The sequence below is a fragment of the Amblyomma mixtum genome, chromosome 3 (genome assembly GCF_055824585.1).
Source record: "Amblyomma mixtum isolate Tamu chromosome 3, ASM5582458v1, whole genome shotgun sequence".
NCBI lineage: Eukaryota > Metazoa > Arthropoda > Arachnida > Ixodida > Ixodidae > Amblyomma > Amblyomma mixtum.
In genome coordinates, this window is record NC_143014.1 from 256,176,414 (window position 1) to 256,191,027 (window position 14,614).

Below are 14,614 nucleotides of genomic sequence, written 5' to 3' on the forward strand. Positions count from 1 at the left end.
GTACAAGCTCTTTGCCATCGTAGCCACTCTGCTACAATGTGCGCACCAGTGTGTTCGTACGTAATGCTAGGCTGCGGTTGCTGGTAGTCCATATATTCAGCGCCTGGAAGCGCGAAACCTCTTGGAAATATGTACTCTAATATATATTAGAGAACTGTATAGCAGCCACACGATAACCGTAACAAGAGGCGGACTTTTTAGCGAGTGAATGAAGCGTCCTAAACTTCAGCGCGAACAGACGACGCATGCCGAAACGTTCGCACTTACAACGCTTTTCCGCCCTTAATTCCAATACGGAACGACGAGCGTGGGCATAATAATACACGTAGAGCATGCTGACCTTTTTTACGACTTCATTCGCGCGTATACTAATACATTAAGAGCGAATTTAAGCTTGGAAATTCCGCACTTCAAGGAGAGCGCCGTACACGCGCATCTCGCCGCACAATCCGGAAGTCGGAGTACCCAGCATGCCTTGCGGCTCGTTCTGATTGGACACACGTAGTGAACGGAATTTTTCCACTAGAAAATATTAAAGTTTGTACTCAATTTATGTTTTGTGTTGTACTGACGAGGTGTTTAATAAAACTCTAAATATAGGTGCTGCGAGAAAAGGAAAACGAAGCGCTTGGCTGACGAAGGAAAGGACGATCCCCGCCGTGGGTATGTGCCATTCAGCCCGAGGACATCATCATCATCATCAAAGGACGATTGCACCATAGACTGCACTGTGACACGCGCGCCACTCTGGCGAAGCTCGCGCAATCTCGAAGACGCAGAACATTCGTGCGCTGGCTCCTCTGGAATCTTCCACTGGAGATAGCTGCGAGAGGAAGATTCCTGATAGAGATAAGCGAGGGCTTCATCGAGAATATCATTTAAAGTGGACACTGTCTGGAATCCTGGACTGCGAGCAGCTGCTGCCATGGGCCGGGGACAACCTGCCGTGGCGGCTGTTATTCGCCCCGTGTCTGCTTTGCGAGGAGGTGCTCTCCGCTCCCTTCCTGAGGTAAGGCGCCATTAGCCTGCTGGCGTTTCTTTCACTGCTGTCACTCGGGCACTTTCGATCGCGATCGAGTCGATCGAAATCGAACTCGATGCAGATCCGGCGTTGCTACACGGCGAATTCAATCGCGATCGACCGCGATCCTACTCGAGCGGGGATGCGTTGACAAGATGGCGGCGCCCTGCTTGCCCGCTTCGGAATAAATACATGTCACCGCTGGATTCTTCGACGCGATAGCTCGCTCAAATGGTAGCGGTTCGCTTTTATTTCGCACACACTCGCCCACGCGTAGAGATTTAAGCGATAACTAGCCCCTGTTTTTCAGATAATTTGGCAATTTTCAAGCTCTTAGGCCTAACTAAATGCGGTGTGTGCACCTCGCAAGAGCGACACCTGGCGAAGCAGTTGTCTTGCTTTTACTGTCTTGCTTTTACATTTTCTACTATTTGCAGTTTTTCTACTATTTGCAGTTTTTCTTCAGCTGAACGGAAGGAATTAATATGGGTACCAGGTCACCAGGGAGTTGAAGGAAACGAGCGCGCACACGCTTCGGCCCGAGCTTTTCTTCCCCGGCATCCTTCTACGTCCTCCCTTCCTGATTCTGGCTCCCCCTCTCCGCTAACGACATATTCAGAAATATTGCAACATTTGCGCCTTGAAAGGCAGACACTCCCGAGGCCCGCTAAGGGTCTCAGTAAATCAGAGGAATGTCTTTCAATAACCCAGCTACGCTTCACGCCATTGAGCCCGAGTCCTTTTCGGCACAGTGCAAATTTTGTGGCCAGAAGGCAAACTTGTACCACATGGTATGGGCTTGTCAGAAAAATGACAGCATTGAGATCATAAATCAGCCAACGCGGGAGGGCTGGGAGGCGGCCCTGTCCAGCTCGGACCTCGAGGAACAACGAGCCCTCGTCGCCAGAGCACGGGCATCGGCTTTCACCAACGGCGTCCCGGACTAGGGACCCGATCAGCCTTCCCTTCAACTAAGGCTTTAATAAACGTTTTCATCATCATCATCTTGGAACGAAAAAAAGGCTTGCAATGCACTGACCCTAGCTACCAGCAATTACGGAAGAAAACTACTTCATCACAGAGTTGATGTGCTTTTGCGCCTTGTCACTAGATGGCGCTACCGTTCACGCGTGCACCGAGCGTTGTTTTGCTGCTTTTCGCTATCGAGTCCACTGCTGGTTGCAGCAGAAAGTAATTAAGCTGCCTTTTCTGCTCATAGTTTGAAATTTTCACAATAAAATTTTTATTAACGATTGTTATTATAATTTATTAGAAATTGATAGTGATGACGACAGTAGGCGCTGCGCCATCTTGTATTTAGCAATCTAACTTGTTGATCGGAATCGAGTGGATACGTGTAGCATCTGTCCACCTCGATCGCGCTTCAAACTTCAACCGCGCTCGAGACCGATCGCGATCGAAAGTGGCCGTGTGACAGCAGTATTTTACAAACTTGCCTGGAAAATTGGCAAAATTGTTTTTTGGGGAAGGCAGTGGCGCAGTATCTGTCTCGTATCTCGGTGGACACCTGAACTACTGTACCTGAACCGCGCCGTATCGGAAGGAAGGTGGGAGTGAAAGAGAAAAAGAGGTGCCCTAGTGGAGGTCTCCGGAATAATTTCGACCACCTGGGGATCTTTAGCGACATCGCACAGCACACGGGCGCCTTTTGCGTTCCGGCTCCATCGAAACGCGGCCGCTGCGGTCGGGTTCGAACCTGGGTTCTCCGGCTCTGTAGACAAGCACCTTAACCACTGAGCCACCGCGGCGGGTGAAAAATGGCCTGCTGTGCCACATTTGGAAATTTACTCTTCAGCTATCCTTTCTAAAAACTCCTGATGTAAACGCGGCACTGACGCTTAGGCCGTCGGCGGTCATTGTGTTCATTGGCGTTGGCGTTGGCAACGTTCTAGACTCCGAGAATTTCGATGAAAGGAAGGGTGCATAACTGGCTCCCTGGGTCAATGGACAGCTCAATTGCGCTTTGAGAAATTGCGAACACAATGAAACTCGCGAAAGCAGAAGAGCAGTTACGTTTTAAAGTAGTTATGTTTTAAATATTGATTGCAATTAAGTGCAACAAATTAATTAATTAAATATACAACAATAAACAAATTTAGTCTAGGCCCAATTCTCGATATTCACATACACCCATGCATTCGCCTGTGGCAGCAGCTGTGCATTTATGCGCAATTTCACTGAACTAAAATTTTTCACCCTTCACTTCTGCTGGTGAAATTGACCTTCTAGCCTGGTGATTAACCCGAGTCTATGACGGACTGGAGGTAATATGCCGGTATATTTCGCCAAGTGCAGCCTGCAAGGACCCCAAGGGCGTATAACTCCACCTTCGGAAAACAACGCAAGCAAAAGGAATGACAGACTGTGTGTACCATGGTGGCCACCACAATAACTGAAAGCGAAAGTTCCTTCCAGTGTTTACAGGTGTTGCTATAAGCGCCTTTGCCGAATGCTACTTGATTATGACCATGCAAGGCCGGACTGTTTCTTTTGAGCAAGAGAGTGGGGATGACGTGGAGACGACGCGGCAAAGGGCAATAATTGGTAGGACCCGAATATCTCGCACGAATATTTCTGAGGTCTTCCGGACATGAACAATGGCCACAAAGAAACCGACCGCTACTCGCACTGCAGTCTGTGCGCGCCACGACAACATGGCACCAAGCTCTTTTCGGGCTTCCAAAAATGTCACATGATTTCTCCCTTCTAAATTTTTCCTCATCCATGGAGGAAGGAAAATTTGGTCATGAAGGAAGGAAAGCTCAGGAGAGGCCCTCGCTATCCCTGCTGCATGCCAAGAAGTGTGCCGGATGTCGCGCTTTTGCAAGGAAAGCGTGGACTTCTGGAAGTCTTTCACCAACGGTGCTGCCAATAGTAACACTGGGTGCAGCGGCATCATCTGCTGCTTTGCCTGCTGCGCATGCGCATGGGTGCCGAGACAGCAGCCAAGGGGGGGGGGGGGGGAGCACCTTCAAAGCACGTGACGTAACTGCCTCTCCTGAGTTCTTTCCTTCCTCTATGTTTAGAGGAGAGGCAGTCCCCTGACTTTCTGTGAAGCTCATGGAGGAAGGAAAAATTAAAGCAGAGGCCGTCATGCGACATTTTTTGAAGCCGGAAACGAGCCCGGCGTCATGTTGCCTGGGCACACTCGTTTCCTTTTCTCTGCGCGTGTGTTTAAAACCCAGCGAAGGAGCTGGACTAAAAAGACCCCGGTGTGAATGGCGCTTGGTTTTGTGGCCGTTTTTCATGTACGGGAGCCCTTGTAAATATTCGCACGAGACATTCGTCGGCTTCCAGTTATTGCTCTTTGCCACGTCGTCTTCACATATAATTCCCGCTGTCTTATTTGATCGAAACAGACAGGATTTGCATGATCATAATCAGGTAGCATTCGCTGAAGGCACTGATCGCAGCTGCGGTAAGCAGAAGCGCAGGAAAGAAATTTCGCTTTCACTCATTGCCGTAGCCCTCCATGGTACGCAGTGTCTTTTGCCGCTTTTGCCTGCACCGTTTTGCGACGGGGGAGGTGTGTGCATGTCCCTGGATTCCTTGCAGGCTGCACTTCGCAAAATATAGTGGTATACTTGCATCCGGTTCATCATAGTCTCGTGTCAATCTAAGGGCTAGAAGGTTAATTTCACTAGATGAGGTGCATTGCACAAAATTTTAGATCAGTGAAATTGTCTATACACAGCTGCTGCCAAATAATGGCAGAAGAAAACCATATCTAGGACACATTTTGAAAAGCATGCTTGTTTGTGTTCTATTTTTCTGATACAAACTCTCACACATGGCGCAACTGAAATAGAACTTTCCTTCCTTTTATGCTATGTGTCTTGGATCGTCCTGTGCATTTCATGATGCTTCCGAACCAATTATCCTACCTTAAAGCAGTATAAAGTACTGCCCTTAAACTTATGCGTCCTGAAAAATTTTAGTACATGGCTACCCTGGAAGCTTTCCGTGTCCAGCTTCCTGGCACGAGGCTTATATTTAAATAGCCCTCTGCAACACTGTATTTGAGAGCATAAAGATTTTTGAGTGGACAGGTTTCAAATGTGCTCATCAGGTTGTAAAAAAATCTTTCTTTGCTAGAATGAATTGAGAGCTTCGTGCATGAGATCCTGAGCAAGGTTTTTGATGTCGAATGTCGGGTCATACGCTCACATAAATGTGGCCCACATACTGTCCACACTTGAATTATACATTCTGATGGATAGCACAGCCCTCTGAGTTTTACGCTGAATGAGTGTGCACGCATCTGCTTTCGGCTGAGTCGTGAACGATGCTGCCATGCATGTTCACTCCCAAGCTTAGTGTTCAACCTGCCTGTTGATGCTGCTCTTGTTGTTGAATGTTGTAATCCATCTCCATTTCGTATGTTTGGCAGCTGGTGGTGTCAACAGTGCCTTCTGCTGCAACAGTGAGGACAAGAAAAATCCTGCGGTATTTTGTTTTTGGGCTTGAATAGTATATATCTTCAGAGCATGTTTTTGTGCGGCTGGCCATGTCGTAACTGTTTTCTGATACAGCGGTGAGGAAGAGAAAATATACTAAAAAGTTGAATTCTTGGCCGTGAATGCAACTTTTAGTATCATAATGCGTTCATAATGGTGGCTGTGACAATTACTTTTGATTCACGACCCCAAGAGCCACTCAGAGAGGTGACAGAAATTGAGAGGGCCGAAGTGCCTACAGTAGATCGGCAGGAGAGGATGTATCGGGTGGGGGTGTCGCCCTCCTCGCAAAGCCTGAAATTTTACATAAGAAAACCATGCTGTACCCTTTTTGCTCTGCAAAAAAGTCCAAGAAATAAATGTTTCAAATAAGACAGCCCCCTCCCCCACTCCTTAAGAATTATCTATAAATCCACCCTTTGTAGCATGGCAACATAGCATGTTTCACATCCACAGGTCTAGTTTAAAGCATAATATATATGACCCTAGCTTTTCAGACTCCTCGTAGAAGTTTAGGTGCACTCAGTTGCTCCAGTTTGTTTCATAGCGTTGTGCACTATTCAATGTGTGTTTGATGTTTAACTTGCAGAGCTGCATGCAGCTCCAGGCACTAATTTTCTAAGCTTGGTGAAATACTAGCTTGTAATGTCACAGCATAGTACCACATTTTACTTGCGATCGGCAATACAGACAATGAAGGTCAGTTTATTGCACCTAATTAATGCACTGGATTATTTTTCTCAACATAACCACAGTAGTGAACGTTGTCAACATCAACCTGTGAGCACGACTAAGAACAGACACTCAAGTAGTTTATGAAAGAACGCCTACGCTGCAGCTTGAATGTTATGGCACGGACTGCTGCTGCTGCCCGGTTTTTAAATAGCAACTACAACGCCATTGCTTAGCTGCTTTCGGACAAGATGGCCACCCTATTGAGAAAAACCACGTGATTTTCTCCACACTTTTCTCCCAGGGCATTGTATTGGCGGGGCCTCTCCTGAGTGTTTCGCGATGTGCTCAGATAGGCTGTTTTGATTGGTCCCACCCATTAGCGTCACTGGAGTAAGAGAACACGATACGCGATATACATATGCAGACGAGCAAAAGAAAACTATCTTTTTTCCTTTGTTTCTTGTATGGAGGATCTTATCTTAATGCCGTTCTAAAAAATGACCCTGCCATGCTGCTGCTCGTTCATCTGCAATTATTCTGTCCTATCTATTGCAAAGGGGGCCAAATTAGACATGGAACATTTTGTTTGGTGTGGTGTCATGAGATTTTTGAAACGCGTTTCTCGGTTGTCTCATCCCTGAAAAAATTTTACAACTTTACAGCGCGACACTATTGCGGAAGTATTGGTGCCACGCCTTCCACCAAAAAAAATTCCACCAAAAAATTTTGAAGGCGGGAAGTATGCCCTTCAGAAGTGTTAATCAATTTCGTTTGTATTTTTTCTGTCGGAGGAATTGCTTGTGTTTTTGCATTAGCATTTCTAGTTCTCTTGTTCGCATTTCATTGGTTGCGAATAGTACGGTGCCAACTGTGCCCGCACTTGCAGTGTCCTCTAGGACAGACCGCGTCAACTTGCAAAGAGCAACGTTCGCGCGTGCCTCTTTGTCTGAGCCTGCGTTCCGTGTGCGCAGGTGTGCAAGTTGGTTGTCCCGGTTTTTGTCCAGCATATACCCAACCAGAGAGATCGACCGTTACCGCAGTGTGCCTCGCCCCACTGGCCTGTGGCCTTTGCTCGTCGTCCTCTTCTGCTACGCCCACCTCAGCGTGGAGATGAACGGTAAGCAGGTTTACGTCCAGGCAACTGTTATTCTGAGCGCCAGGCGAAGCGCAGGACAGCGTGGTTTTCTTACTTAGCACGGACTACGGAAATCTGAGGGACTACTACCTTAAGACCGTTTCAATGGAAGTTTATATCACTGTAAGCACTGACACCGTGACCAAGAGGGCTGTGCTACCCACATTCTTGCGCCAGGAGTGGGGTATTTCAAGAATTAGACCAAGTGACGCCATTAAGCCGGACCTTAACAGGCAGGGAAAGAGGCAAGGCTAGAAAGAAATAAGGATAGTGGCGCTCTCATGTGGCTGGCTGAATGTTACGATGTGAAGGTCTTCATTGTGTACTGTTGCCGTGGTGCTGCTATGAGAGCTGACCCCTGGGTTACGCTCACCGGGCGAAACTCTGGGCCGCGTAGTGTGAAACCATATTTCCAGGTGAACTCGAGCAGACGCCGCCGAGAAGTACGATCACGTGACATAACAACACTTCCGCTGTAGAGTTTGTAGAGGAAATGGAGAGTGGGGGTGGCAAAAACTGCTTCTAGATGTGCGGTTGTGATTTATTCTGCTTACTGTAGTAACGTTGGTTGCAAACAAATGATTCCTTGCATGCTGTGCAATCATGAAACGGTTTGCCTTTATTAAAATGATATGCTTTCAACTGCATAGTTTTGTCACTTTTCTTTGAATTTTTTCCCCTCTCCCCTTATAATGCCATGGTGCTTGCTAGAGGGTATGAAAATAGAGATGAATAAATTCAATCCTTACTCTGTGCTTTTGTTTCTACTTGTAGACAAGCAGATCAAAAGCATGAACGAGCGAATCCAGGGCCTCCAGGCAGAGAACTCTGAGCAGAGGCACACCATCGCCACTCTGCAGGACAGCCTGGCACAGTACGGATTTTTTGGCTTCTGGCTTTCTTTCTCGGCATTCTTTTTGTGCAGTGGATTATTCTTCCTTTTCATTTATGAGTTTTCATTTTCCTGTTCATTCTTTGCAGGGAGTGTGCGAATATTGAAATTTCCGGATATGAAGGAAAAAACTGCTTCAGATATCTAATACCTGTTTAGTATGAAACAGTATTTCACAAAAGATATACAGCAAACGTCATTTCCCTAATTCTTTTTTTTTTTTTCAAAATATTGTATGGTCTTTGCAACTGAAGTAAATCAAACACTACGGACTCAGCACAACATGTAAAAAGAAAACATAAGCACGGAAGTGTACACTACTTGTATTAGTGATTAGACACTTTACACTACTTGATTAGAACAGTATGAAACCTGCAATGTGGTCATGCAAAAGGAGTAACAAAATGAAATACATAAATTGGCACATCACTGTCAAGTAAACATATCGTTGGTGCTAATAAAACCTCATTATTCATATCTGAAGGGGCCAGAAGAAATGTCATAGGAAGAAATGCATGGCAGACAGATGCCGTCGCCACGGGCTAGGGGCAAAGTTTAGAAATCAAAACTACGAAACGGCCAGGTTGCTTTTCTGTCAAATGAGAGGGGAACTTCCACTTGTGGCTATGCCTGCTGTAACACGCAGTTTGAAGGTGCGAGGGATGCAATGCAGCATGCAATATAGGCCGCCGCAGTGGCTCAGTAGTCAAAGCTGCTGACCCAAAAGACACAGGTTCGATCCTGGCTGCGGCGGTCGAATTTTGATGGAGGTGAAATTGTGGGGGTCCATGTACTGCGTGATGTCTGCAACACGTTAAAGATCCCCAGGTGGTCGAAATTTCCGGAGCCCTTCACTACGGTATTCCTCGTGGCCTGAGTTGCTTTGGAATGTACCCCATGCATATTCATATTCGAACTTTCGACTATTCGCACACCCTTAATTCTTAGGCATTTCCAGCTGTAATCATACCTCATTAATGTGGACGCTGGTTCCCTACCAAAACTGTGTATAAAGCGAGTCGTCTGTTGAAGAAAGGAGCGTTGAATGATATCAACCAGATGTTTTGTGGATATCTGCCGTTACAAAGGCGTAAATATATGCCAATTTTTTGAAGAAACACTGGTGAAATCGTGGCTCATGAATTAATTTTTCATTGACTGTTTAAAAAAAATATCTGCTAAAAGGTAATCGCATAACTTTGCTCAGTGGTAGCATACAATACCTGAATCATTTTGTACTGGAGCAAGCAGTTAAGGCAAATCTGCCTATTTATAACCTCTTGTGTTACGGCACTTGTAAGAAATCACATAGCTATGATGGGGTGCATCTGATGGTAGCAGTGAGAGTAGCATATCGGCATTGGAGGCTCCCGGTTAAACGAGTTGTAGTCTGAAGAAAAATGCAATGAATGAGTTTAGCTTTCATACTCTGTCTTGCTTCTGGACGTAGAGGTGGGGGAGGGGGGTCTCAACGCTTCCTTTCCCTTTCTTAAACGAGTTCCTTCTACTTTTGTTTCATAGACTGCAGGCGCAGAACAAGTTCCTCGAGGACAAAGCCACCTCCCTGGAGAAAGTGCACGATGACTACAACGCAGTCATCCGCCAGAACATCTCGCTCCAGATCAAGGCAAGCTATTTAAAGCAGTTTTTACGCACTGGCAGCAAGAGGCGATGATTCGCAGCAACACACTGTTGTGTGAAGCCTTTGAGCACTGGGCCGGCAGCTGCCAAACCACTGTCACTTAGTTCGTCTCTCGGGTTCTGGATTTGCAGACAATTGCACCTATCGCGTGGAAGTAGCTCGTGAGTCTAGCAAATAGCAGAAGGCTTTTCAGTGTGTCTATTTTGTGAGTGAGGTTTTTCTCTAGCATGATTTCTGCAAAAAAAGTTGCCAACAGTGTCCATGCTGCTGACGCTTGCTTGTTCATGAGCCATGATTCAAAGCTGTTAAGTGAAAGCCTGATAGAAGTAGTGCTACGAGAAATGATGTGGCATGCGTGTCACTTCTCAAACACCACAAAATATAGTTTAGCAGCCCTACGCTGTGTCCTTTAGAAATGCAATGTGTACCAAAGAGATATTTTCATTGTTTCTATTGTACTTAGTGCAGTTTACTCCAAACAATTCACCGACAATTATGGTATTTTGAAATGTGAAATGTGAGTGCAGCTCTTTAGGTGTTAGAACTGCAGCGTGGGCTGACCAATTTTTGTAAACGTCCTTCATATACAGGGCACGCCGCATCTGTTCGTCACTTTGTGGCAAAGCAGGTGCGCATGCACCCACATAGCGTCCACAGTACAAACTCTCTCTCACCCTGCCGCTGTGTCTCGCGCCACCATTGGCCAGGCTAGGAGTGAGTTTTCCAGAGGTTCTTGAGTTTCTTCTCTCCAACTCATTGCACTACGAATATCCTGACGCCATTCCTGGTGAGATAGCCTTTCCAATGTCCTTTTTCAAAAGTTTCAGCTGTTGAGCTTTTAGTCAGTGTTGGTATAGGAGACACGACTGGCCACAAAGACTGTTGAAGCCGCTGCGGTGTCTGAATGGTTATGGTGCTCGGTTGCTGACCTGAAAGACACTGGAGTTCGATCCCAGCCACGGCGGTTGCATTTTGGTGGAGGCGAAATTCTGGAGGCCTGTTTACTGCGCGACGTCAACACACGTTAAAGAACCCAGGTGGTCGAAATGCCAGAGCCTTCCTCTGTGGCGTCCCTCGTAGCCTGAGTCGTTTTGATACATTAAACCCTATGAAACAAACAAAACAAATGAACAAAGACTGTGCTCAGATTTCGATTTTGCGGTGCTGTATGATTGGTCCAGTGGTGGTCACATGGTGTTAATGATCTCGCGACCCTCAAAACCAATTGGGGCAGCTCATTACATAGAACTTTTTAGTTCGCTGGCCAGTGCACGAAAGCAATAAGCTTTCACCACAGCCTCGTGTTAAACTGCTGCACTCTTGCGCTGTGCAGGGCACGTCGTTGCCTTCATCAACTTCCATCTGTGCGCAAGTCACGAGAGGAAACGCACTTTCAATCCTAACCACATAGTATTTCGTGGTTAGCAATGCTAAACTGCCAGCAATTTTTTAAAATTGGTTTTCGCAGTTCTGTGACTAAATAGCTCGTCGTAGACAACATAGCCGCAAATTGAGGCCGTGGAAATAAATATATGCATGGACTTTTGCGAAGACACCCTTATTACTCTGCGATAGCCACAGAAATTAATGTAATCGATGAAAGATCCCAAAGTAATTTGTATTACTCTTTTTGTCTGCGATATAAGCAGTAGTTGGTAAAATTGCTACATATTTGTAGCTAAGAGAACATGTCGCTAAAATAAAAAGCCCGAAGCAAGCGGACTGTGCTTTGTCCTCATCTCGTCGGCTCCGGCTGAACATAGTGCAGCCTTCAACTTGCATATTTTGGCATTCTGAACATGCTTTTCGCCTTGGCAACCATGTTGGTTGACCCCTGCTACTCTCTGCAGTGAGGTTAAAAAACAAATGGCGAGAGCTGGGGCATTTAATCCGATCTAATATTGAAATCGGCAACACAGGATATTAATTCGATGTTTCTGAGAATGCTTGAAGCGTGTAGATCGAGCTCCCGTGAAAAAAAGATGAACTCAAATTTCTCTTTATTGCATCTTTAATATAGTGCTGGTGTCAAAGTTTTTGGTCTCGGAACGCAGCTCTCTTGCAATGAAAAACTGATCCCCATAGGAGTTTGAGTGTTCGTACTGCCACATGTTCTGGTTTAACTTTTTTAATTCAATGTATGTTTTATTGCTTAGCTGCTCTCGCATGTGGTTGTTATCTTTCTTTGTATAGCCTGAAGTTCTTGTATAGCCTGAAGGGAAGAGAAATTGCTTTTAACTTCAGAAATACAGTAGCATGACGCATTAACTGAGAGAAAATGAGGCCGGCGTTTTGTGCTTCAGTTTCTAGTGTGGAATCTTGTTAAACATGCCATTTTAGAAAAGAAAAATATAAACTAAAACGTTGAGAACAGCTACAATTTTATGAGCATGCTCATTGTGCTACCCTCAAGAGGTGCATTCGAGCCCTAATGGGGTACTTTATGCTCATATTAACAACAGACACAACACAGTGACTTAGTTTTGGTTCAGCTGGTTCAGAAAGACACTTTCTGGTAAATGGTAAGGATAGAAGTGATTAATAGGGGTGTGCAAATAGTGGTTTTTTGATTCGAAGCGAATAGCAATTTTCTTCGAATAATTTCGAAGCGAATAGTTCGAATAGTACTTCTGGCACTAAAAAGAGGCTGAGTGACAGTAGGCATTTCCAAAACCATTTATTTTCCCAACACACGATGCCATTACACACTGCACTGAGGCTTTATTTAAAACCACACGTCAAAATTTTAACACCTAGAGTGAAGAACAATTTTTACTGGCAATTTATACTGGAAGAACAACTTTTACATTCCCAGACTTGCATTCCCTCGAGCAAGAATGGAAACGGCTGTACAAAACTCGCGCCGCAAGCGAAACGTCATTCGCACCGCTCGCGCGTCCTGGCAAAATTGTCCCCGGTAGTACTTCAGAGCAGCACTCAGCATCGCGCTTCCATCAAGAATGCTCTCAGCCTCCAACGTATGGGAGTGCCCGAGTTGCCGCGACGGAGTTCGGCACACCACCGAAGATGGCTCAATGCCCTGATTACGGCGGCGTTCCGTTCCCATCAACGCGCAAGCAGTCAGAATAGCAAGAAAAGACGCCAGTCGTAGATGCCGAGCGTTAACGGCAGTAATCCTCCACGGGTGCACAATAAGCTTAGCGTTATCACACGCTAAAGGCGCCCTTCCCATTGACGTAGTAAGTATACACTTCGGCGACATCGAGTCCCCGCGCTGCCGCTGAATTTTACGCGCCTCCGCCGGTAATATGATGGCTTGCTTGAAAGCTGTCGAGAACGGTCGCTCATGTTCCGTACGCATGATTCGTCAACAGGGTGAAGCGATAGCGCGGTAGGGCTGCGTGTTTATCTTCGCATCTGTCCTATCTGGTAATCTTTTCCGCAACTCTAACGGGAAAAAAAATCGAGAGGCGGTGGAGCGGGCGCGGCTTCGGTGCTTATCTGATCTTCCAGCCAGCGTCCGCCGCGGCGGACGCGGTTGTTGCGTTGTGTGACGCGCGTCTTTTTTCGTTTTTCTAGCTTTCTTTCCTCTTATCTTTGAACTCTCCTCTATCTGCACGTGGCAGCGGTGGTGGCTCGGCTAGAGCCAGTCGGCAGGCCCGTACACTTTCCTTTTCATCCTTCGCTCAGTCGCAACAACAACAACAGTAAACTGAGGTTTCTTGTTTTGAAGCTTAGACGACTGATGGCTGTGCTCTTCCTTCTTAGCGTCTGCCTCGACACGGTGGCAGCGACGCGGCTTATGGCAGCCTCAGTGCGGAGGCTCGGAGACGGCCAGAACGCAGGATCTTCCGCAAAAGCGCGTCGCCCTCACCTTTATTTCGTTTGTAGCTGGGTTCGCACCCCGACCTGGTTGTGATTCGTGTATTGACTGACCCCCGAGCGTTGAAAGCGCGATAAAAAAAAGCCATCTATGCGGCAATACTCGGAACTGAAACCACATAAAGCAAGCGGGCAAGCGCCCCAGAAACACTATTCGCGCGAGGCGAATACTTCGAAATTTCGAATACTGAGAATTCGGTTCGAAGCGAATATCGAATACCATGCTATTCGATCGAATATTCGAAATTATCGAATATTCGCACACCCCTAGTGAGTACAATTTTGCACCGGTAAAATTGAGAATGTAAACTTGCCCCCTGGAGGATGCCCACTGTTAGGGTGCAGTGTATTGAAAGGTGTTTTGTAGGCTACACAGAATATTCAAGTACTGTATTTTCCAGTCTACAACTCGCGTTTTGTGTAAGTTAAGCCCCTTGCAAACAGGTAGTTTTGCCAAAAAATGACAAAAATTTGCATTGTGCTAATGGACCAGTCATGCTGTGTACGAAAGCTAACAAATGTGCTGAGGATCTTTTTATGAAATGCAACGGAAATATGCCCTTGACGCACCCGACGCTTCGGTGCGATTCCATTGGGTATCTGTGCTAGGACGCCTGCAAGTGCCTTTATCTGGCGGCATCAGATTAAACCAAAGTGCCAATTATGGGCTCAGAACAATGAATGCTCCCCTCCAAGAAAATTCATTGCACCTCAACGCAGCGTTTGGACGTGACTATATTAAAAAAGAAACTGCAGCAGTAATCTGGAAACTATTTTTCAGGCAAAAAATTCCTCTTAATCACCCGGCTTGGTGGGGAGCAAGCATATTGGGTGAAACTGGCGCCTTACATGTGTTAACTTCTCTCATATATTTTGGAATTAGTGTGCATGAGAAACTAAGTGTTCATGCATACACGTAGACTGGTGG

General features: G+C 46.3%; 1 protein-coding gene across 8 annotated transcripts in view; it reads left to right on the forward strand.

Annotated features, from left to right (window-relative positions):
• The window catches only part of LOC149354464 (uncharacterized), a 56,843-nt gene that overhangs the window by 34,965 nt on the left and 7,264 nt on the right, over positions 1–14,614 (forward strand). For 6 of the 8 annotated variants that reach the window (XR_016291329.1, XR_016291324.1, XR_016291323.1 and 3 more), the window contains 2 exons: positions 601–1,009; positions 7,146–7,285. Coding sequence is in view for 2 of the 8 variants with exons in the window: in XM_089583333.1 (XP_089439459.1) it covers positions 7,285–7,291; positions 8,084–8,183; positions 9,723–9,828 (213 nt within the window). In the remaining 6 variants the exon portion in view is untranslated. Of the gene's footprint in view, positions 1–600; positions 1,010–7,145; positions 7,292–8,083; positions 8,184–9,722; positions 9,829–14,614 lie in introns of those variants that run through there. The other 2 variants (XM_089583333.1, XM_089583334.1) reach the window with 2 other exon arrangements.